This window comes from Amyelois transitella, chromosome 6 (genome assembly GCF_032362555.1).
Source record: "Amyelois transitella isolate CPQ chromosome 6, ilAmyTran1.1, whole genome shotgun sequence".
In the NCBI taxonomy this organism is placed as follows: Eukaryota; Metazoa; Arthropoda; class Insecta; order Lepidoptera; family Pyralidae; genus Amyelois; species Amyelois transitella.
Genome location: NC_083509.1, coordinates 55,578 through 79,937, shown reverse-complemented (window position 1 = coordinate 79,937; position 24,360 = coordinate 55,578). Strand labels below are relative to the sequence as shown.

Genomic DNA, 24,360 nt, shown 5'->3' with positions numbered 1-24,360 from the left:
AATCTGATTGCATATATTGTGACTGTAGTTACTTTTATTAAATACTTATTTCTCTTGTTATACGCGCAGGGAAAGCGCAGCTATACACGAGTTAACAGTGTGGGTACGCGATCAAGCGCCGCGTGCGTCGCGTGCGTTCGCGCGCGTGACCGTGCTGGTGCGCGACGACGACGAGCACGCGCCCGAGTGGGGCCGGCGGCTGGCGGAGGCCCGCGTGCCGCGCACCGCGCCCGCCGGCGCGCTGGTCGCCGCGCTGCAGGCCGCCGACAGAGACGCCGGCGATCAAGCGAAAGTTGTTTATTCTCTCGCTGGAGGTATACTTTCAATTTCTTTTACATTTGGATACATCATCTTCCTGGTATTAGTCTGAAAAGGAGTCCGGTGTCAGCTGGTTATCACGATACCGGACTGGGTAAGTTAAGTAGTTACTCGAATCAACTTCTGTTTGTAGCACTTGCCCACCGATGCTCAAAAACATACTCATTTCCATACTATCTCTAAAACTATACGATAATTACCAGTGACCGAGATAGATTGAGTGAAATGGGGTCAATCAACTGTAACGTATATATTAGTATGGACATGCCTTCAGAAACCCGGAGAATAATTGGCTGGTGTTTAAGCAGTCACCCGTTTTACATTATTTTTACTTTTGAAGTGCCGTGTGGTTCCCGACACGAATAGAATAGCACCACATTTTTTATTTAGAATTGAACCCAGTATTGAATTGCCCAATCAGGCGACGCGGGCGGCGCGTTCACAATCGAGCCGGCGCTGGGCTGGGTGCGGCTGGCGCGGCCGCTGCCGCCGGGCGCGCGCGAGTTCACGCTGAGCGTGCGCGCCGCCAACCCGCCGCCCGCCGCGCGCGCCTCCACGCTGCCGCTGCACGTCATTGTTGTCGAGCCCGACGATCTGCCGCCTAGGTACCGCTTACCTTTAACTAATACTCTTTCCGAAAGTCCTCAATTTATTATATTGAGTGTCAATGTAATATATTAAAATTTCAAAACATTTGAAGAAATTTAAACATTTTTGGATTTTTACTAAATCTTATATTAGTCTCCGGTCCTTTGGCTACCTTTACATAAAAATAAATTTGTTCCATAACTCGGTTTAAAAACGGATATTAAAGTATAGAGGACATTTAATGTAAACGTAATATTATGTTTTGCATTAGATTCATCAACGAAGACGTGGTTTGCGAAGTCTACGAAAACGAAATGGCGGGAACCGTACTGGCCACCGTGGAGGCGCGGAGCACCACTTCCGTGTGGTACTCGCTCGAGGGCGGCGAGGGGTTGTTCCGGCTGAACCCGGCCGCGGGCACGCTCACCACCGCCGCGCCCCTCGACTACGAGCAGCGGGACTTCTACAACCTCACCGTCACTGCCGTCAACATGGTGCGTATTGTAGTCAGGGACTACTTCACTACAGATATACTCAACAAATAGTCATTTCATAGTCAGCAATACGGCTTTACTGAGGGGAAATGTACAACAGATGCAGGTGTGGCTCTTGTCACTCATATTCTCAATGCATGGGAAGACTCACAGGATGCCATCGGAGTGTTTTGCGATCTGACCAAAGCATTTGATTGCGTAGATCATAGAACTCTTCTGCTCAAGCTCGCTCATTACGGGTTCGATACTGCTGCCGTTGAACTAATTAAATCATATCTTAGTGATAGATTACAGACGGTAGATTTAAATAATACAAAATCGAAAGGAGCGACGGTAAAAATTGGGGTACCGCAAGGTTCCATTTTGGGACCTTTTCTCTTTCTGATATATATCAACGACCTGCCTTGCATGATTGAGAAACAGACTGGCATCGTGTTGTTTGCAGATGATACGTCACTAATTTTTAAAATGAACCGCCGTAGCGAAATCTGTGATGATGTGAATAGCACTTTAGCCGCCATCTCTAACTGGTTTACAATCAACAACTTACTGTTAAATGCAAATAAGACCCAATGCATTAAGTTTACACTTCCCAATGTGCGGCAGGCAAATGTGGATATTAGTATAAGTAGTAAAAGATTAGATTTTGTTGATAGTACTACTTTCTTAGGAATAACATTAGATTCAAATTTGAAATGGCATGCTCACATTTTAAAACTTTCTAAAAGGCTTAGTTCTGCAGCATACGCTATTCGTCGTATTAGGCATTTGACGGATGTGGCAACTGCTAAGCTAGTATATTTTAGTTATTTTCATAGTTTAATGTCATATGGTCTACTGCTTTGGGGATCAGCAGCAGACATACAAACTATTTTCATTTTACAAAAAAGGGCAATTCGATATATCTACGGTCTTAAACAAAGAGATTCCCTTAGAGATTTTTTCAAAAACCTAAATATTTTAACTTTGCCCTCCCAATACATATTCGATAACATCATGCATGTTAGGAAAAACTTAGACTCTTTCAAAAAAGTAGGTGAATGTACTAGTAGATCACTGCGGAACAATTACAAGTTGTCGATCCCAGCACATCGGCTGGCTAAGGTAGGGAAATCATTTCTTATTAATTGTATAAGATTTTATAATAAATTACCAAAAAGTGTTCTTGAAATGAATGATAGAAAATTCAAACAGTATATTAAAGTTGAGCTTTGTAGGAAAGCCTATTACAGCACGGATGATTATATTAATGATAAACATGTGTGGCCCGAGCTTGACATAATGGCCTCTTAAATGCTTGTGTATTTTTGACATGATCTGGACATAATTTGTACAGTATGTACATATTTTATTTTATATTTATTTTATTTGACGAAATATTCGTATTGACATAATCAGTTCTACATTCATACATGTTTTTTAATGTAGACAATGTGCATTCGTCCACGATTTAGATTTAAGTGATCTATATTTGTAAATTGACGTCCTATGAAAATGCTGCAGTGTAGTTTGTTCCGCCGCTTCTTCTACACATGCGCTTTGGAAGCGGTAGTAGTTATAATTAGATTTAAGTTATGTGACGTCAATAAGTGATACCTTGTATCCAATTTTGAAAATAAATCTATTCTATTTTATTCTATTCTATTCTATTCTATTCTTTGAAGACCATGTTAAGCAGGATGGCATTCGTGATGGAGTTGAGATTCAGAGAAACTGGCAGCTTGCTAGCCTGTCCAACAGAAGAATATCGAGTTTCTAATACTTCCCCTAATTGTCTTTTACAATCAACATAACAAAACATATCATTAGTGTCCGACCGAAGCTTCGGCTTCGGCTTCGGCTTCGGCCACCTTCGGCCAAAAAATCCACCTTCGGCGAAACATTCGGCTTCGGCCCAAAATCCGGCCGAAGCCGAAGGTTTCGCCGAAGGTCCGAGCGACCGTCGAGATTGAACGAACTGTTACGAAAGTCATGAGGCGGCCGGGAGTCACTGTCAAAATATCACATTGCTGATTGCATGCATCAAAACAAGTCCGTACGTGTATTTAAACGAGTGTTTTTGAAAGAAATCAAATCATTATTTTTACCAGTAGGTAAATCACAAACTTTTATCTATACATATAATAAAACAGTAAAAATATTTTGTCTGTACCTTTAGTATTTTCGACTGAAATGGATAGAGGGACACTTAGAATGAATAATAGAAAGCAAAAATATTTTTTTTTAATTTCTTGTCTGTCTGTCTGTATGTATGATCACGATTATCTCCGAAAGTACTAAACCGATTTACTTCAAACTTTCACCAATTGCTTTGTTTTAACTCAGAATAACATTTAAAGTTTGTTTCATCAAAATCGGTTCACAAAAAAAAAGTTATCGACATTGCCGGCAAATAAGTTACGAAATTAAAAATTCAAAGTCATTTATCATTATACGACGGCATTATACCTATAACATATAAATATAAGTAAAAGGCGACTAAGGGATGGGCTTACAAACTTGGGATTCTTTTTTAGGCGATGGGCGAGCAACCTATCACTTTTTGAACCTCAATTCTATCATTAAGTCAAATAGCTGAACGTGACCATTCAATCTTTTCAAGTCTGTTGGCTCTGTCTACCCCGCAAGGGATAAAGACGTGACCATATGTATGTAGTCTACTTTAATTTCGACACCAACGCAACGGCTTCGATGGTCCAGTGGTTAGCCCGTAAGACTGTGAAGTTGGCGGTCCAAGTTCGAATCCCAACAATTACAAGATATTTTTTATTATTAAAAATATATTTTTTTTGTATTGTTTGAGTATTTTATGTAAAAAAACTGAAAATCAAAATACTACATATAATAAAACGGTAAAAATATTTTTTCTGTACATTTAATATTTTGACTGAAACGGATAGAGAATTTTTTTTTACATTTTTTGTCTGTCTGTATCTGACTGTATGATTAAAATTCAACTCGAAATTTACGCGGACGAAGTCGCGGGCAACAGCTAGTTTATCTCTAAACCAACCACCTCTATGATATATCATCACCTTCTATATGAGACAGTCAATATATAAACCTTCAATATTGAGGTTTTGAAATGATTTTAATATTAATTGTAGCTTGTAGACAATATTGAACAAAATTAATTACTGAGTGCTGAGAGAATATAAACCTTCGGCTTCGGCTTCGGCTTCGGCCGAAGGTTGTGGCGATAGCCGATTAATCGGCTTCGGCTTCGGCTTCGGCCAAAAATAGACCTTCGGTCGGACACTACATATCATTGAATCAAGTCTATATCCCTTGCGGGGTAAACAGAGTCAGCAGTCTTCAAATGACTAATAGGCCACATTCAGCTGTTTGGCTTTATGATAGAATTGGGATTCAAATAGTGTTCAATTCAGGGATCACAATTTGAAAAGAGTATTGCAACCTCATTGGTTTAATAAGAGTAATGGCTGGTAATAGACGCTAAAAAGATGTTAAAAAAAAGAAAAGAAAAATTAGAATTGTTTTTTGATTGCATAATTATTATGATGAGTAATCGAGTTCACTCATTTTAGATCATAGTTTATAATTCAATGTAATAAATGAAATGTATTGAATTTAGTTTAAATTACAGAGAAAGTTAAGAATCTAAAGTCTGTTTGTTATTTGTTTCACACAAAAAGTATCCCGTATTTCAGCAGTGCAATAAACAAATAGTAACAGATTGCTAGCCCATCGCCGAAAAAAGGATCCCAAGTACCTGTATAAGGCTATCCATTAGTCGCCCTAAACGACAGCCATGGAACAGAGATGGGGTGGTCCTACAATTTTTTTCTATTGGGCCGGGAATCCCACGGCACCGGTGCAATCAACTGGTACACATTATGTCCCGCAGGAAAGCAACTTTCATTATAATTATATATTAATTAATCTTTTTCAATACAAAACATGTGATAATGATAGGGTGGAGGCACGGCCCGCGAGCACGTGTCCATCCATGTGCTGGACCGCAACGAGTTCGCTCCGCGGCTGCTGCAAGGCGTATACCGCGGCCGCGTGTCAGAGGCCGCGCTGCCCGGCGCTTTGGTTTCGGAACTGGTGGAGGGGGGCGGGGGGGAGCCGCTGGTGCTCACGGTGGAGGACGGCGACTCTCCCGCACACCGCCAGCGCGCCTTCGAGATCTTGGAGCCCGGCGCCGCGGCGCTGTTCCGCGTGAACCCCACGACCGGCGCGCTGCACGTCCAGGCCAAGCTGGACTACGAAACTGACACTAAACATGAGTTTACAGTTAGGGTTAGTGCATTTACTTATTTGTCATATGCACACTTATTTGTTACAAAAAAGAACCTTCGTTTTATTTGTTTTATTCTTACTTACTGTTAAAGGCTTTTCTATATTTTAATAATATTCACAACTTTTCAGGTAATCGATATGGGTTCCCCGCGCCTCCCATCGGATAGCATTGCAAAAATTATCGTGGAAGTGACGGACGTCAACGATTGCCCACCGGTATTTGAGAGCTCATCCTATGAGGCGAGCGTACTGCTGCCTACGTCTGAAGGAGTATTTGTTGTTAAAGTGTCAGCGAAAGATCTTGACTTGCCGCCCGATGGCGCGCTCAAATACGATGTAATAGAAGGGGATGAAAGCGGTTCATTTTCACTGACCGCAGACGGCGCGCTGCGCGTGTCGCATGTCGGTGCGACCGCGCTCGCAGCTGGTAACGCGCTGCGACTCAAAGTACGCGCCTCCGATGGACAATACTCCAACACTGCACGAATAGACATACGTGTACGAGAACTAGACAACTCGGGCCTAGCTTTCCAGAAATCAGACTACTATGGCTCTGTGATCGAGAACTCCACCAAACCCACCACCATTGCGGTACTGAATGTACTAGGAGCAGCACTCAACGAACATATCGAGTTCAGCATACTCAATCCCGTTGAAGGTTTCGAGGTTAGTTTTGCCTTAAACAATTAATTGTCTTAAGACCGTTTTATCACTTTCATTCATTCATTATTAAGTCATGTCAAGGGATATCCCTTGCGGAGTAGACAGAGCCAGCAGTCTTGAAAGACTAAGAGGCCATTCAGCTGTCATTCAGTCTTTAAAAACAATTTTGCTTTAAGGTGGGCGTCAGCTCCGGTGCTGTTCGTAGTACGGGGTTGGCGTTGGATCGCGAGGAGCGCGATTCTTACTTGCTGCTGCTGCAAGCCCGCGCCGGGCGCCGCGTGGCGCGCGCGCGGCTGCACGTGGCGGTGTCGGACGTGAACGACAACTGCCCGCTGTTCACGGAGCGGCCCTACGTGGCGGCCGTGCCCGCGGGCGCGCCGCCGGGCACGCCCGTGCTGCGCGTGCACGCCGTCGACGCGGACGCCAACGACAACGGCGAGGTCCGCTACGAGATGAAGCGCGGCCACGGCGAGCTCTTCCGCGTGGACCGGCGCACGGGCCAAATCTCCCTGAAGCAGACCGTGGACGCGCACAACCAGCTGTACCAGTTGGTGATCGCGGCGTTCGACGGCGGCACCCCGGCGTGCGGCGCGGAGGCGGGCGTGGCCGTGCGCGTGTGGGGCGGCGGCGCGGCGCCGGCGTGGGAGCGCGCGCACGCGGCGCTGAGCGCGCGCGAGGACGCGCCGCCGGGCGCGCCGCTGGGCTCGCCGCTGCGCGCGCGCTCGCCGCTCGGCCGCCCGCTCATCTACACGCTGGCGGCGGACGACGACGCCGCAAACGCCCTCTTCGAGATTAACTTCGACGCCGGTAAGTTGCATTCTGCCCAAACATTACGTCGCCGAAATTTGTGAAGGGTCTGTAAAGTTTAAATTCTAAAAGTGTGCAGTAGATAATAGCTTAATCTTGGGGTGGACTAATACATAATATTAGTGCATTACTAACACGTTAATTTTGTCCCGCAGCACCCGAAAGAGGCAATAGTCCATGTGAGTACCGAGTCGTTAATGTCGGCGCCGCACGTTTATGTTGCACGTCACGTCGCAATCAAATTTCGTTCATTTTAAATCACAATTCCATTATCATTTCATTATTAAATGGTCAAATAGAAATTATTTGAAAAGTTATGCAGCTCGTGCCATCAGATTTTAATGCACAACTGGTTCGTTATTAATGCAAATAAAAAAAAATACATATTAAGGAATCATTTCTCTATTATTACATGGCTTTTTAACACATTTCAATATCATCATTCTTCAATATATTAAACGGTTTTCGTCTATTTCCTTTTGTAATTATATGGTTACACGATTTTTTTCATACCTTTCTCAGAAGAATAAATAATAAAAATAAAAAATAAATAAAAATATTTTATTGGGTAACAAAATCATTACAAATAATAGTAATTGCTGGGGCCTCCTTTTAAGCGAAAAAGGCTTGTGCCAGGAATAAATATATTTACGGGATTTTTATTATTTTATGTTTCGTTTTCTTTATCATTCTGATTGATCTCACACAGACATAACTATGTCTTCACACATGTAGACTGTACATTTAGAAGCTGCTAATGTATTATTGTCCATTGTGTTCACGACACATTCTCAGCGCTAACATAACGTCAAGCTTACAAATTGCAACACATTCACTAATCGCTCGCGCCGCTACTTGGGTCGAAAATATGCTGTTATTCAGCATAATGCTTTTGTTTTGCACAATCTTGTACGTTGCAGAACACACGCCTAAGAATTAAGTCACTAAAATAGATTATGAACTTTATCAAAAAAAGAACGCCTATCTATTTGGTATAACATTTCAATGTCTTAACAAATATTATAAATGCGAAAGTAAGTTTGTTTGTTAATAACTATGCCAGGAGTGAATAAACAAAAATATGGAATATTTTCTATTAAGACATCATTTCCATAAACGCAATAATTAAGGTAGCTGCCATACAAATTAAGTTTATGACGCGAATAAGAAACTCAGGTGTGACGTCACACTTAAGTAGCGTAAGGGGTGTTTTAGACTCGTCCAAATAATACGGCATGTTACTCCGTATATCTCAGGTAGTTTATTGTTTATTGATACCATGAATGTTTTAGTTGTTGTGAAACTCAATCAACACCAAAACAAAATAAATATCATCATGTTTATTAAGAGTCTGCAGAAGTTCCCGTGGGATTTGCGAAATACTTGTATTATTTTGTAGGTTGCGCTAAGTTCTCGCGGGCAAAGCTGCGGGTACGAGCTTTATACAAAAGTCCAGCACAAATACAATTAATTTTTTCTTTTTAGTATCAGTATGGGGCTTTTGATTTGCGTCTGAGTGGCTATGTTAATGCAAGGGCATCCTCAGAAAAACTAATAATGTCCACAACGAACTGTAGGCGTGCTAGTGGCCCGAGCGCCGCTGGACTACGAGACGAGCCGCGAGCACGCGCTGACGGTGCGCGCCACGGACGGCGTGAGCGGCGCGTTCGCCGAGCTGGCCGTGACGCTGCGCGTGCTCGACGTCAACGACTGCGCGCCGCGGTTCGCGCGCGACGTGTTCCGCGCCGCCGTGTCCGAGGCCGCCGCCGCCTCCGCGCTCGTCACCACGCTCGCCGCTAGCGATAACGACACTGGTGATTTTCAGCTTCATTTATACTAGGTTTTACAAGTCAACCAAAGAAAAGGCAATTAATTGTGAGACTTTTAGACAATAGATACATTTTTTATTCCATCCAATTGAAAGAGATGATAAAACTAAACGTTTTGATGTCTATGAACTAATGACAGTGGTTATAATAAAGTATCAATTATATAAAGATTTGTTTGTTTAATATGCAACTTCAGCTATACATAATTGTTCAAACTTCTATGAATGGAACATTCAACCTCTTTGTGTTGCTGTTTGTTTGTTACTAGCCAAGTGCTGGCCAGTTATAAAAACAATACTTCCTTTTTTATTTGATGGAATGTTAGTGAAAAAAATTCAAATATTTTGTGGCATCTAAACAAAACCAGATAAATAAGTGCATGTTTATAAGAATTATATACTATTTTAGTTCATTTCATCTAACCAAGTTTCATTTTCTCCATTTCAAACATTTCAAAAGTAAACATTGGTCCTAAATCGATCCGGATAGTTTTGAATAACAGCAGTTCTTTCCAATATAATGTATATATAGCCATCAGTTGCTGTAAATAGTTCTTGTGCAGAGTTCCTAATGAGTATGAGTATTGCCAATTTATGTGAGTACCTTTGTTAAGTCATTTGTTTAAAGAGAAAAGAGAAAGAACATTATGAAGCATTTTTGCAAATAGTTAATGCAATAAGAAGTACAGCTTATTAAAATCTGCAGCATATAATTGACAAATAACATGGAGGAACTATTAAATATTCAAAAGAAATTGAAACATTCTTTATATAATGCTTTTGTAAAATTTAATGATTATCCAAAAGACAGATTATCTCAGGAATATATAGAAATAAGATTAGAAAATTTAGAGAGAGATTGGTTATTATACAGAGAAAATGACATCAAGCTGTGTAGTTCAACTGAGTTTGAAATAGAGAACACGGATTATATACGTAAAAGATTGTACGATGAAGCTGAAGAATTGTACATTGAGTGCAAAACGAACATGAAACTAAATTTGAAGAAAATCGGCTCGGCAAGCTCCCCTCTAACGTCACACAATAACCATTTCATTAGTTCAGAATTAAGTATTAAGTTACCTAAAATTGCACTTCCAATATTTTCAGGAAATTATTTAGAATGGACTACATTTCGTGACCTTTTTGTTTCATTAGTCCACAATAATAGTAAAATAAGCAACATACACAAATTGCATTATCTCAAATGTCATCTCACAGGAGAAGCAGAACAGTTATTGAGACACACCCCCACTACTGACTCAAATTATAATGTTTGTTGGGAATTGTTAGAGCATAGGTATAATAATAAAAAATATTTGATTAGCTGTGTCCTAAGAAGGTTACTAGGTCAAAAATGTATAACAAAGGAGTCAGGTTATTTATTAAAGAATCTTCTAGATACTACCACTGATTGCTTGAGTTCACTTCGCAGTTTAGGCATAGATATTAGTTCGTGGGATGTGTTTATCATACACATCGTTGCTAGTAAACTTGATGTAGAGACACGAAAAGAGTGGGAATTAAACTCACAAAGCCGTGACACAAATGAAATGCCTTCATTTAACGATTTTAGGTCATTTATGGAGAAACGTTTTCGCGCCTTAGAGTCTTTAGAGCTAGAAACAATTAGTGATAGTCAGTCTAGTTATTCACCTAGCCATACAATACTAAAGTCCATGATTGCCACTAAAATGCGCATTCCTAAATTGCGATGTGAATATTGTTCAGAGTTTCACAAGCTGTGTTTCTGTAAAAAGTTTTCAAAAATATCCTTACAAAGTAAACATAAGTTTGTAGATAAGAATAACATATGCATTAATTGCTTAGGTAGCAATCACAATATATATAATTGTAGAAGTAATAGAAATTGTCAAATATGTAATGATCGTCATCATTCTCTGTTACATAATGTTACGAAATCAGAAAATACTGAAAAGATGCCGACATTTTATTCCACACGACCAACTGGTTTGTTAATAAATACTAGAAAACCACGGCAAATACAGACAAACCAAACTTTGTTACCAACAGCACTAGTGTGTGCTAAGTCTGACACCGGAGAGTTTCAAGTTACAAGGGCTTTAATTGATCAAGGTTCACAGTGCTCCTTTATAACCAGTGATACGGTACATCGTCTGGGCCTCGAAAGGATACCAGTGCGGGAATCTGTCAGCGGGCTAGGCGCTGGCACCGCGACAAAAGTAAACCATATGGTTCAACTATCTGTTGCGTCTAGAATAGATCCAAAATGTAAATTAAATTTTACCGCTTATGTTTTAGATGATATAAGTACGATACCAGATCAGGACATTAATATATGTACAAATGATTTAACGTGGTTAAAAGGCAAGGAATATTATCTTGCTGACCCAAAGTTTAACCTTTCAAATAAAATTGATGTATTACTTGGTGCAAATATTTATAGTTCAATCTTAAGTACTGGCATAATTAAGAACCCTTCCAATTCCATGATAGCACAGAACACTATATTTGGATGGATTCTATCAGGCACAGCTGTTTAACTTACCCTACTGTTGTGCACCCAATTTGCTAGACAATATCTGTATTTAATTTCAGTGTTAAGTCAAAATATGTAGTGAAATAATACTTGCAATATTGTATCTAGGTAAACACACCTTATACGTTTCATATTAATTATTTATGTAATAGATAATTTAGTCAATATTGTTCAAATTGTAATTAACAGTTCTTGTTTAATGTAAATATAAGTCTTTAGATTTTTCATTAAAGGACATCCTTCAATTGATGTCCTTGGCTGGCGGTATGTTTAAACTTCTATGAATGGAACATTCAACCTCTTTGTGTTGCTGTTTGTTTGTTACTAGCCAAGTGCTGGCCAGTTATAAAAACAATACTTCCTTTTTTATTTGATGGAATGTTAGTGAAAAAAATTCAAATTTTTTTTGCCATCTAAACAAAACCAGATAAATAAGTGCATGTTTATAAGAATTATATACTATTTTAGTTCATTTCATCTAACCAAGTTTCATTTTCTCCATTTCAAACATTTCAAAAGTAAACATAATATTTTTTCTAGGTGTGAACGGAAAAGTGACGTACTCCATGACTAGCATATCTGGTGAACCAGAGCCAGCCTTCTCAATCGATGCCGAAAGTGGAGAAGTGCGGGTGGCGGCGGCGCTCGACCGCGAGCAAAAGCAGGATTACCACCTACTTGTTACCGCTTCCGACGGCGGCCGTCCGACTCTGCTTACCACTGCACATCTTTTCATAACCGGTAAATATAACTTTCATATGTTCTAAATAAAGTTCGTTAAAAAATCTTAAAATGTTCTCATAAAATGTGTTATCGTTTTCAGTGGAAGACGTGAACGACAGTCCTCCGATCATGGAGCGCAGCATCGTATCGGCGCTGGTGTCGAGTGAAGCGGCGCGCGGCACGGCGGTGGCGCGCGTGGCCGCCTGGGACCCGGACGCGCGCGACGCCGCGCGGCTGCGGTTCGCGCTGGCGGGCGCCGGCGCGCGCGCCTTCACGGTGCACCCGCGCACGGGCGTGCTGTCGCTGGCGCAGGCGCGCGCGTGGGCGGGCAGCGCGGCGCCGCGCTCGCTCAACGTGTCGGTGTCGGACGGCGCGCACGCCGCCTTCGCGCGCGTCAAGCTGGCGCTGGCGCCGGCCAACCGCGAGCCCCCGCACTTCCCGCATCTGGTGCACGAAGCGAGGGCGCTCGAAAACCAGCCACCTCCACTACTTCTTACTACGGTATTTAAAATATAAATTAAAGAATTTGGAAAAAAATTAAAAATCAATAATTTCATTCAAAATCAGAATTATAATATTATGTGGAATTATAAGTACCATAATATAATTTTGTGCAATAAAGAGTTATTACAAAAACAAACAAACGTTAACGTTTATTATAACGCATCCTCAATGCTTTTGTTGCTCAATGCTCAATGTGCGCTGCCTTTCTAATTATATATATAAGATATAGATAGTCTGCCATTGTACATATTCATCTATATTCAATAACTGTATTGTTATTTGTTATATTTATTTTTGTGTGCAATAAAAAGTGTACAAACAAACAATTATATGGTGTATGCGTTTTTATTGTGAACAGGTAAAAGCGTACGATGAAGACCCTGGTGAATACGGAACAGTTACTTATTCAATTCCGTCGGCCTTGCTGCGCGAAACTTTCGCAATCGACGCGAGTAGCGGAGCACTCACGACACGAGTGCCGCTTGACAGAGAAGAACGCGCGGAGTGGGAGGTACAGATCATTTCATGTTAAAGTTGATGATAGTGAAAATCAACTTGTGATCCTTAACTATTTACTTCAATGATAAAAAAATCTTTATCCAAAAATTTCCGAAAAAATTCAAAATTATTAAAAAAATATACCTATACTTTATTAAGGTATCTTTGCATCTAATAGCAGACTATTAGATAATACTCTTGATATTTAGTCCTCCTAATGAACAGTACAGATTATACTTTTGTATACTAACAAACAAAAATACGTGTTCAGGTACCAGTGATGGCGAGCGACGGCGGCGGGCTGGTGCGGCACACGACGGTGCGCGTGCGCGTGCTCGACGTGAACGACAACGCGCCCGTGTTCCCGCACCGCGAGTACCGCGCCGCCGCGCCCGCCGACCGCGCGCCCGGCGCGCCGCTGCTGACGCTGCGCGCGCGCGACGCCGACGTCGGCGACCACGCGCGCCTCGTCTACTCCGTGTACGAGGGCGATGCGCGCTCCGACGCAACTGGTCTCTTTGCCGTCGACTCGCACACTGGCGCGTTATCTTTCGCGAGAGACGCTTCCGCATTTGGTGAGTTCACAAATTTATTAAGGCTCGTTTATTTATTTATTTAATACTTGCCTATTCAAAAAGTAGCCAATACAACATTTAGATAAACGCATTTTTTTGTACAGCATCGCGCACTTTACAAGTATGGGTGCGTGCGCGCGACGGGGGCGGGCTGGCGGGCGAGGCGCCGGTGTCGGTGTTCGTGCTGCGGCCGGGCGAGGCGCCGCCGCGTGTGCACGCGCCGCCGCCCGACATATTCCTGCCGGAGGACAAGCCGCCCGGCACGCTGCTGGCCGAGCTCCGGCCGCCGGACGCCACCGACTCGCCGGACGCGCCACGTTACCGGCTGGCAGCGGGCTTATGGCCGCGAGAATTATTCGCTATCGACTCGAGCGGCCGGCTCTTACTCACCGGACAGCTTGATCGAGAAACCACTCAAGAACACGAAATCGGTAAAAGATTACTTCTGTTGTCGTAGTATTAAAAGTCGCTTTAGGGATTCGCAACTCATCTAATATTTCGCCATAAGAAAAGTTGTACATATCTTGGCTTATATAAAAATGATAAATCTTTAAAATCAACACTCCAGTTATTCGCAGGAAGCAACATTTTGAATATTTTGAAAGTTACTCTCATTAAACCGTAAAAAAGTTACAGAATGTTCATAACCTCAATTCATATTATATTTTGAACTTTACTATACAGGGATAATAGCGGAAGGCCCGGGCAGCCCGGCGCCGGCCACCATGGTGCAGACGCGGCTGCACGTGCTGGACGTCAACGAGCACGCGCCCGCCTTCCACTCGCAGCCCTACGTCGTGCTCCTCGCCGAGAACGCGCCGCCGCACACCTCCGTCGTGCAGCGTAAGCACTTCCCATTCTTCTCTCTCATCTCCCGTTCGGCTCTTTCATGATCGGTCAGGAAAGACGCACTAGATTAACGCCATGATAATGAAAAATGTATAAATCGTTTTCAGTGATGGCTGAGGATCCCGACGCGGGCTCGAATGGGGAAGTGCGGTTCTCCCTAGCGGCAGAAGGCGAAGGCGCGGACGCGTTCAGCGTGGACCCGTACACGGGCTGGGTGAGCACGGCGCGCGAGCTGGACCGCGAGGCGCGCGCCGAGCACCGCCTGGCGCTGCTGGCCAGCGACGCCGGCGAGCCGCGCCGCCTCACGCGCGGCACGCTCGTCGTGCGCCTCGTCGACTACAACGACTGCCCGCCACAGTTCACTCAGGAAGAGTACGATGCCGAGGTGAGGAAAACTTAATCGTAAACGGGAAATTTGCACATACAATTAGATTGTTTGTCTAGGATGTGGATATGATCGTGAACCCGTCCGCAGGTGCGCGAGGACGCGGCGGGCGGCACGGTGGTGGCGCGGCTGGCGGTGCGCGACGCGGACGCGGGCGGCGCCGCGCTGGCCTTCTTCGTGGCGGCCGGCGACGCGCGCGCGCGCTTCGCCGTGCGCGCGTCCGGCGAGCTGCACGTGGCGCGCGCGCTGGACCGCGAGGCCGAGCCGCGCTACGAGCTGCTGGTGGCCGCCAGCGACGGCAAGTTCACCGCCACGGCGCGCGTGCGCGTGCGCGTCATCGATGTCAACGGTCGGTACTCTACTGTAAATTACTAATTGTAACTGTAAAATACTATGTATTTACCCACAATTGTATTGTTTTACATCTACAACATTTTATTGTAGATATAGAATAGTATATTTATAAAACACACTTTGGTGTGTACGGATATGGAAATGTTCTTATTCATTTTCTTTTATTTCTTGTAGACAATCCACCGTACTGCCCGCGTCACCGCTACGAGACGCGTCTCCCCGAGGACGCCGCCAACGGCACGCGCGTCATGACGCTTGCCACCGCCGACGCCGACGAACCGCTCGAGCCGCAGCTGCGATTCTATCTCACTGGAGATAATGCACACCACTTTGCTATGGACAAGGTATTTATTTTAATAATAAAAAAGAACATTTGTGTAAAAACATCTAACATACCGCACTTCTTTAAACCTTAATAACAATAATATCGTTGTTTACAGGAAACCGGCGAAGTTAGCGTAGCCACAGATCTAGATCGGGAGTCGATCGCTTCATACAAATTAGTCGCGCACGCACAAGACCGCGAGCGTACGGAATGGGAATGCAGCTCTGAATTGCAAGTGGTGCTCGATGACGTCAACGACAACGCGCCGCGCTTCTCCAGCGACACCTACAGTGTCACCTTGCCCGAAGACGCCGACGTCGGCTCGCTCGTAGCCAAGGTGCACGCCACCGACGCCGACCTCGGGGCGAACCGTCTCGTGCGCTACGCGTTCGTCGACGACGTGCCCGGCTTCCACATCGCGGCGGACAGTGGCATCGTCACGCTGCGGGCACCTCTCGACCGGGAAACCCAGGCCGAACATCGCCTGGTCGTGATGGCGAGCGACGCGGGGCGTCCGCCACGCTCTGCCACCGCTACTGTGCGCCTCACCGTGGCCGACGTTAATGACAACCCCCCGGAGTTTGAGTTCCACCAATACCGAGCGACGGTGGCCGAGCTCGCTTCGCCCGGCAGCGAAGTTCTACGCGTGCGCGCCACTTCTCAGGATGCCGGCGTCAACGCAGACGTATACTACTCCCTGGTTGGCGGTGACGATCGCGACGACTTCGCCGTTGACCGAGCGAGTGGCGCACTTACCATCTCTCGCCCACTCGACTATGAACGCCGCCAAGAATATATACTCACCGTGCAAGCAGTAGATGGCGGCAGTCCGCCTCTCAGTGACCTCGCTAGCGTGAATATAACCATTACTGACAGCAACGATAATGCCCCAGTCTTCTCGCAGGCATCTTACGAAGCTCGTGTTCGTGAAGATGCCATCTTAGGTACCAAAGTGCTGCAAGTAATAGCTGATGACTCGGATTCTGGTGCTAACGGTCGCGTCACATACTCTATTTTCCGCGGGGACCCCGATGGTCACTTTTCTGTAGACGCCGATACTGGATACGTTTCCGTAGCGTCGCCGCTAGATCGCGAAACTGTGCCGCTGTACAGTTTGGAGCTACGAGCACGAGACCGCGGCCTGCCGTCGCTGGAGACCACGTGCCTGCTCCGAGTGGAGATAACTGATGCTAACGACAACCCTCCCCTGTTCGCCCAAACAAATTATACTGCGGTCGTGCAGGAAGACCGCCCTCTAGGGTACACTATTCTTAAATTTGTTGTCACCGATGCGGATTCTTCGCCAAATGCAGCCCCGTATACCTTTGATTTTCAATCCGGCAACGAAATGGGAACCTTTCGTCTTGAGCCTGATGGATTTTTGCGTTCCGCAACTCGGTTCAACCATCGCATTCGGGACCGTTACACATTGCAAGTACGTGTTTTTGACAATGGAGCTCCCCCACTATTCTCAGATGCATGGGTTTACATCAAAGTGATCGAGGAATCACAGTATCCGCCTGTTTTAACCCCACTTGAAATCGTCATCAACTCTTATCTAGATGAATTTCCCGGGGGCGTAATCGGCCGTGTTATTGCTTCAGACCGCGACGCTTATGACACTCTCGTATATAGCATCTCGCCCGTTGATGGCGCCCTTTATCCGCCAACAGATCTCTTTACTATTGAAAGTACCGACGGCACGCTTAGAGCCGCGCCTCGTCTCGATGTAGGTGAATATAGATTGAACATCACCGTTGGGGACGGAAAATTCTACGGATTCGCTATTGTTCGTGTGACAGTGATATTAATTTCTGACGAAATGCTCGCCCAGGCTATTGTAGTCCGTTTTCGTGAAGTGACAGATCGTGATTTTATATTGAGTCATCGTAAAGGTTTCGTGCGTGCCGTGGCGGAGGCGACCGACCGCGAACCGAGCGACGTGATCATTATAAGTGTACAACCTTCTGGTGGAGACGTGACGAGCGCACGAACCAAGAGACAAGTGGCGCGCGACCTGGACGTGGCGTTTGCCGTGCGCTCGTCTCCCACCGGGTTCCTCCCTGCGGATTCGTTGCGCCGACGTCTGCATGCGCACTTGGAGCGCCTCGAGGAGCGCGCAAGACTGGTCGTCGAGGAGTTGCTGCGGGCGGCGTGCGGCGGCTGCGTGCGCGGCGCGTGTGGCGAGCGCGTGCGGCTGCAAGCTGCGACCAGACCGATCGCCACCGACGTGTACGCATTGGTCGCACCAACGCATAGCCTGCACGGAGAATGTGTGTGTGCGCCCGGCTTCGGAGGTGAGCGTTGTGACCGCGCACTAGAGTGTGTCGGAGAGCGGTGTTGTGAAACGGGCGACTGCCGCACACAACCGGCCGTCGCGCATTTCGCCGGCGAAGGTTACTTGTTGTATCGCCTGGAGCGCGGAGTGGTCGCCGGCGAGCGGCTGTTGGACGACGAGCTCTCGCTGTCGCTGCGCTTCCGCACGCGCCGCGAGCGCGGCACGCTGCTGTGGGCGGCAGGCCGGGTGGACTACGCCGCGCTCGAGGTGTCGGAGGGCTACCTGCAGTTCCGGCTCGAGCTGGGGTCGGGGCCGGCGCTGGTGCGCGCGAGCGTGCCGGTGGCGGACGGCGCGTGGCACGAGGCGCGGCTGGAGCGGCGCGGCGGCGCCATGCGGCTGACGGTGGACCGGCGCAGCGCCGCGGCGCGCACGCCGCCGCCCGCCGCCGTGCTGGATGCCGCCGACCGCTTGCTGCTGGGCGCCGCGCTCGCTAGACACGCACACGCCACCGCACCAGAACAGGTGATCATCAATTTATTTATGCCAGCTATATATATTTCTGTTCTATCATACACCAGTCGGTATATATAATAAATATAATACATTAATAAATATATTTTATTTTATAGTAAATCGCTCTATAATAACAAAACATTCTTACAGGTTACATATGGTTTTCATGGCTGCATGTCAGATATCCGGCTTGGTGGCGCAAACGGAGAGTTGCCACTAGACGAGGGAGCGACCTCTCGGGACGGCCGCGCCACACTCGCGCGCAAGGTGCGCGTGCGCGTCGTCGGCGCGTGTCCACCGCTACCACCGCCCACGCCGTGCGCATCCTACCCATGCCTGAACGGCGGCACATGTCGAGAAACGCCACCGCTGCCGCTGCTTGAAGATACTCTTGACGCCACTAACGAGGCAGATGCGGGCGAAGGGTTCTCGTGCGCATGTCACGCGCGCTTCCTCGGCGCCCGTTGCGAGATAGACTCAGACCCGTGCGCGTCGGCGCCCTGTCTTCACGGCGGCGCGTGCACGGCGGCCGGCGACGGCTTCCAATGCGCATGCGCGGCCGGGCTAGCGGGCGACCGCTGCGAGCGCGGCCGGTGGTGCGCGCCCGGCGTGTGCGCGCACGGCGGCGCGTGCGAGGAGGGCGACTGGGGCCCGTCGTGCCGCTGCCGCGGGTACTACGGCCCGCGGTGTCAGTTCGACGTGGACGAGTGCGCCGGCGAGCCCTGTCTCAACGGGGCCACCTGCCTTAACGAACCCGGCTCCTTCCGTTGCCTCTGTCCTCCTGATAAAACAGGTATGTTGAAAATTTCAAAAGTTGATGTTACAAAATCGGTGATGATACTATAACGACCCTTACTGTCGTCGTGAGCTTTTAAATCAACGTTTACTCGTTTCTCGTTAACAACGGTTTCTCTGTTATGCAGGTATGAACTGTGGCAATCCACTGTACTCGGACGCGGTAGTAGCGGGCGGCGCAGCCGGCGAGGGCGCGCGTGCGCTGCGCGACGCGTGGCGCTGGGCGCTCGAGGCGCGCTGGCCGCTGGCGGCGCTGGCGGGCGTGCTGCTGCTGCTGCTGCTGCTGGCGGTGGCGCTGCCGCTCGCGCTGCGGCGCCGCGCCGCGTCTCGCCGCGCCTCTCTCGACCTCAACAGCCGCGCGCTGGAGAAGCTGTCTCCGGCGCGCTCCAAGCTGTCCAACCTGGAGGCGGTGCGGCGCGAGCGCCCCGCCTCGTGCGCCGACTCGCCGCCGCTCAACAACGTGGACACGCTGCGCAGCTACGGCTCGGCCGGCGACGAGCTGGAGGGCATCCCACGCGACTACCGCCGCAACCTCAACATTGACACCGCCGACCGCAAGCCCTGGTCCGAACAGATGCATCTGCAGACGTTCGTCGACAATCAAATTTATAATGGTGAGTTTCAATAAAACTTTTAAACTGTGACCTACACCATTAAAATTTCACTCATATTTTTTTGGTTCAATAACACATTGAACTAATGAGATGCCAGTTGCTTCTATTTATATGGGATTAAGACGTGATTATAATAATTATATACCTATCTATGTATGTATGTATGTATGTAAGTAATGAGATATGATCGCGCAATCAATGGTATGTTGTTGTTTCAGACCTGAAGGGCAGCGGAGGGCGCGCGCGGCCGCGGTCGCCGGGCCCGCGGCGCGCGCCCCCGCTGGCGGGCGCGGAGCCGCACATGCTGGGCGGCTACCACTGGGACTGCTCGGACTGGTGCGGCGGCGCGCTGCCCGGCATCAGCGAGGTGCCGGGCTCCGAGCGGCCCGACTCGTCCTCCCCGCCGCGCTCCCCCCGCACGCCCCGCACGCCCCGCACGCCGCCCGCGCCGCGCCGCGTGCTCACCGACACCGACACGGACTCGCCGCGGTTCCCCGACGGTTAGTCTCCCACCTGCCGATGTAGTCCATCTCGAACATTTATCAAAACGATCGAGAATACTCTACGACGATAGTTTTTATGAAAATCAATTTAACAGAGTAAGAAATAGTAAAAATGTCACTACATATTAGGTTTTGGATTACAAACTTAGGCGATACCTCATTACGCTTTCTTCGTCATCTTCAAGAAGATTTAGCGTGGACCCGTTCTTGTTAGTAGAAAACCGCATTTGAAATTATTATTCCGATATATTAAGTGTCATAGTAATTTGTTCCAGCATCGTCGTACTTGCTACATCCAGACGAATACCTGCCGCGCGCTGCCTCCGACTCCGAGCAGTACCGCGCGCGCTGCGTGCGAGAGCCGGACGCCGCCAGCCTCATCACCATGCTCGGTGAATTTACTTACTATTCTTATAAGCTTTTCCCGTATATGTTATTTGAATAAGAAGAACATGTGCCTATTATAATATTTATTTTTCAACAGAGGAACGCAACTCTCTGTTGGGCGGGTCGGCGGGGTCGTGCAGCGACCTGTCGGCCAACCTGTGCGAGATCGAGGAGTCGGAGGCGGAGGAGGAACCGCGCGCGCACGCGCACCCGCACGCACACTCGCACGCACACACGCACGCACACACGCACACCGACGTGTGACGCCGGCCCCGCGCGCCCGCGCCCGCCGCGTAGCGCAAAGACTGACTAGCTTAGGACTGTGTACATAGAGAGCGCTGAGCCGAACTCGGACCGAACCTACTCTTTGTTTCATTACCACGTCAGTCGCACCGTGCGCAATTTGTTTCATTGAACATTTATTTACTTGTTTGTGATCCGATATAAACATTTATACATACCTAGAAATACATGCTGTACATAAAATTACGAGTACGTACTCGTATGTGTCTTTTGACCCATTTTCATGGTAATTTGTGTCGAGTCTCATCAAGTATGTAATGTTGTATCAACCAACCAAAACCTAATTATTTAGATTAAGAGAAATTATAAATTCTAAATGAATTGATACAGTACTTTGGAAATCATATTATTTTATTGTAAATTCCCTAAAATATATTCTTACCAATTATGTTACATAAATAAATTATATTTAATTTAAGTTACATCGCAAATAGTTCGCACGGTTCGTCGACCTGCTCATGTAAATATGTAGTAAATATTGACCAAGGGAAGAAGGTGTAAATAAATTTGGTATGAAAAGAATGGTTCGATAAGAACAGTGTTGTTAAAACTATAATGGTGCTCTGATTCATAGGTTCATATCATAAAAAATGTAAACTGTGCATTTATACTACTAAAATGGGAAACATTCTCCTCTAGATTAAGATTATTATTAAGCAATCTATTTTTATATGTATAAATAATAACATGTAGCTATGTGACGCGCCGGCCCCGGCCTCTTGTGATAGCTCGTCTCTTCCGCGCCGAGCGCAGCCGCGGCCCCGCACGGCAGCCGCGCGCCGCGCTCCGCGGCGTTCCCGAATTCGTTAGCCTCGTGTCCTTATTTGTACCGTATCGGTATTTTTACACTTTGAAGTGATTGTTGGTGTAATAAAGGTCCTTTTTCTCAAAAAAACTATGTAATCGGGTATTTTCACAATAATCTTTCCGTATATATAGTTTTATTTGTGAACCCTGACAATCAAAATATAACTAATAAATTTGTCGTATTGTTTTTTACTAAAAAAATAATTTATTTCCGTTGTGTAAAGTTTGACACGACTAATAAAATATTGAGTATTAAAAACGCATTTTATTTATAACTAACCTAAAAATATTTTAATTTTTCTTTTCATGTCAGCCTCTGCTATTTACGTACATACTTACTATAGAATACTACGACCTTCATTGATTAGACCAAATTAAAAGTCGAGAATATTGAACGTAAACCTGATTATATCGTATTTCATGAATGATACAAATTGATAAGGATGACAATGGATCACTACTACATACATACATACATATAATCACGTCTATATCCCTTGCGGGGTAGACAGAGCCAACAGTCCTGAGCGGACTGATAGGCCACGTTCAGCTATTTGGCTTTAAGATAGATTGAGATTCGAATAGTGACAAGTTGCTAGCCTATCGCCTAAAAAAAGAATCTCAAGTTTGTAAGCCTATCCCTTAGTCGCCTTTTACGACATCCATGGGAAAGAAATGGAGTGGTCCTATTCTTTTTTGTATTGGTGCCGGGAACCACACGGCACATCACTGGATCACTACTCTTACAACAAATTAATGACTTGGAACTAAGTTTAGGGCTCCTTATTCCACAAGTGCCGTTTTTAAAAACAAAATGAATCAGTAGGAAATACTTAGTCGTAAAATTAAAAAAAAAAATTGTTTTAGTTGAGGATTTAACAAAGTCAAATTCGCTTAAGTAACACAATCAGATGAACTTCGCTCTATAGAAAAAAATCCAAAGTTGCCTCTGAACAGAATTGATATTTAATACTATGCCTAAAATAATAAACTTATTGACCTAATTTTTATACTAGCCTTTAGATAAATTATTTATCTAGTTAAAATCGCTGAGGTGGATGTCGTAATGTTATTTTCCTAAATATGATGTCTATTTTTTATAAATACCTAAAAAAAGCGCGAGCTCCACGACAACGCGGGCTTCGTCAGTCGCGCGGAGACGCTCTAGGACGGCGGACCTGTGCCAGTGCTCTTCACAACGAGCGACGTGCATATCGTCGATATATGATATGACGATACATCAGTCGATGAAAATGAGTCTGGGCCTAACACTAGAAACCTAAATTTTTATGATATTTAAATTAAAAAAGATAATTTGTACTTCTTAGAAAAAATAATCATACATGCACTTTGTATATATGTTACCGGCAATCTGTATAATCAGGTATTCTATACATTACCTAGGCAATGTATAGAATACCTAAAACGTATAGGTAATGTATGAAATATTATTTATTTTATACTCTGCCTAGGCATTCAATACAATACCGAATGCGCAGCCGGTAATGAATGTAAAGGGCGCCAAAAATAGCGTCGGAATACAGGGTGACATTTAAAACAACTGCATCCTTTTAAACATAGACTATACCCATGCTTCTGAGCAGTTTGAACCTATTTTTATTTAAACGTCATCATTTTTACATTTAAAAACCCTCAAAAACTGCGTCACGCGCTTTATTAAAGACCAATACTACAAAAAGAAATTAAAACTAAACATGTAAATAAATGTCTGAAAAATAAATAATTTTTCTAGTATAGTAAGATCAAGTAAAGTACAGAGTTGTCGAGATCGCTCAGCTGAATGAATTGTGTCGTTGAAACTCTGAATCTTACGCGTCGCTTTTCCGCCGGCCGGGGTGATATGACGTATTTAGGATCGTGGATTTTGATATTTTTATTTTTTTCGTACTTTCTGAAATATGAACTGATATTTTTCTATTAACGTTTTTAAATATCCTTTAGATGAGTACACTTAACAGTTAAATTTATGCAGTTGAATTAAAAACCCTGTATATCTCGTCCATTAAAAAATATAACTTAAACCTACCTAGCTTTCTGCCCTTTAAGTTTCTCTACGTGGTCTTAAAAAAATAACCTAAACCTACCTCGTTTTCTGACTTTAAGCTTCTTTATATGGCCATAAAAAATAACCTAATCCTACCTAGCTTTCTGTCCTTTAAGTTTCTCTACGTAGTCATAAAAAAAAATACCCAAACCTACCTAGCTTTCTGCTCTTTAAGTTTAACATTGACAAATATAGACCACGATCTATTTATTTAACACAATACCTATGAAACAATAGGTACTCTATACAATATCTAGGCATTGTATACATTACCTAGGTAAAGTATGTAATGAACAATAATATTTATAATATTTCATACATTGCCTGAACGCCCCAGGTATTCTATACATTTCTTAGGCATTGTATAGAATACCTGTATTATACAGATTGCCGGTAA

General features: G+C 45.4%; 1 protein-coding gene across 3 annotated transcripts in view; it reads left to right on the top strand.

Moving 5' to 3' along the window:
- The window catches only part of LOC106137888 (fat-like cadherin-related tumor suppressor homolog), a 45,527-nt gene extending 23,463 nt beyond the window's left edge, over nt 1–22,064 (top strand). The window contains exons 13-36 of one of the 3 annotated variants that reach the window (XM_060944596.1): nt 70–314; nt 740–923; nt 1,178–1,400; nt 5,337–5,666; nt 5,796–6,332; nt 6,506–7,136; nt 7,292–7,315; nt 8,714–8,950; nt 12,026–12,226; nt 12,309–12,709; nt 13,071–13,223; nt 13,482–13,785; nt 13,890–14,216; nt 14,470–14,628; nt 14,742–15,019; nt 15,110–15,368; nt 15,548–15,717; nt 15,814–18,498; nt 18,640–19,282; nt 19,413–19,898; nt 20,117–20,132; nt 20,183–20,398; nt 20,677–20,793; nt 20,886–22,064. In XM_060944596.1, the coding sequence (XP_060800579.1) occupies nt 70–314; nt 740–923; nt 1,178–1,400; nt 5,337–5,666; nt 5,796–6,332; nt 6,506–7,136; nt 7,292–7,315; nt 8,714–8,950; nt 12,026–12,226; nt 12,309–12,709; nt 13,071–13,223; nt 13,482–13,785; nt 13,890–14,216; nt 14,470–14,628; nt 14,742–15,019; nt 15,110–15,368; nt 15,548–15,717; nt 15,814–18,498; nt 18,640–19,282; nt 19,413–19,898; nt 20,117–20,132; nt 20,183–20,398; nt 20,677–20,793; nt 20,886–21,120 (9,061 nt within the window). In that variant the 3' untranslated portion in view covers nt 21,121–22,064. Of the gene's footprint in view, nt 1–69; nt 315–739; nt 924–1,177; nt 1,401–5,336; nt 5,667–5,795; nt 6,333–6,505; nt 7,137–7,291; nt 7,316–8,713; nt 8,951–12,025; nt 12,227–12,308; nt 12,710–13,070; nt 13,224–13,481; nt 13,786–13,889; nt 14,217–14,469; nt 14,629–14,741; nt 15,020–15,109; nt 15,369–15,547; nt 15,718–15,813; nt 18,499–18,639; nt 19,283–19,412; nt 19,899–20,116; nt 20,399–20,676; nt 20,794–20,885 lie in introns of all 3 variants that reach the window. The other 2 variants (XM_060944598.1, XM_060944597.1) reach the window with 2 other exon arrangements.
- The last annotated feature ends 2,296 nt before the right edge of the window (nt 22,065–24,360 follow it).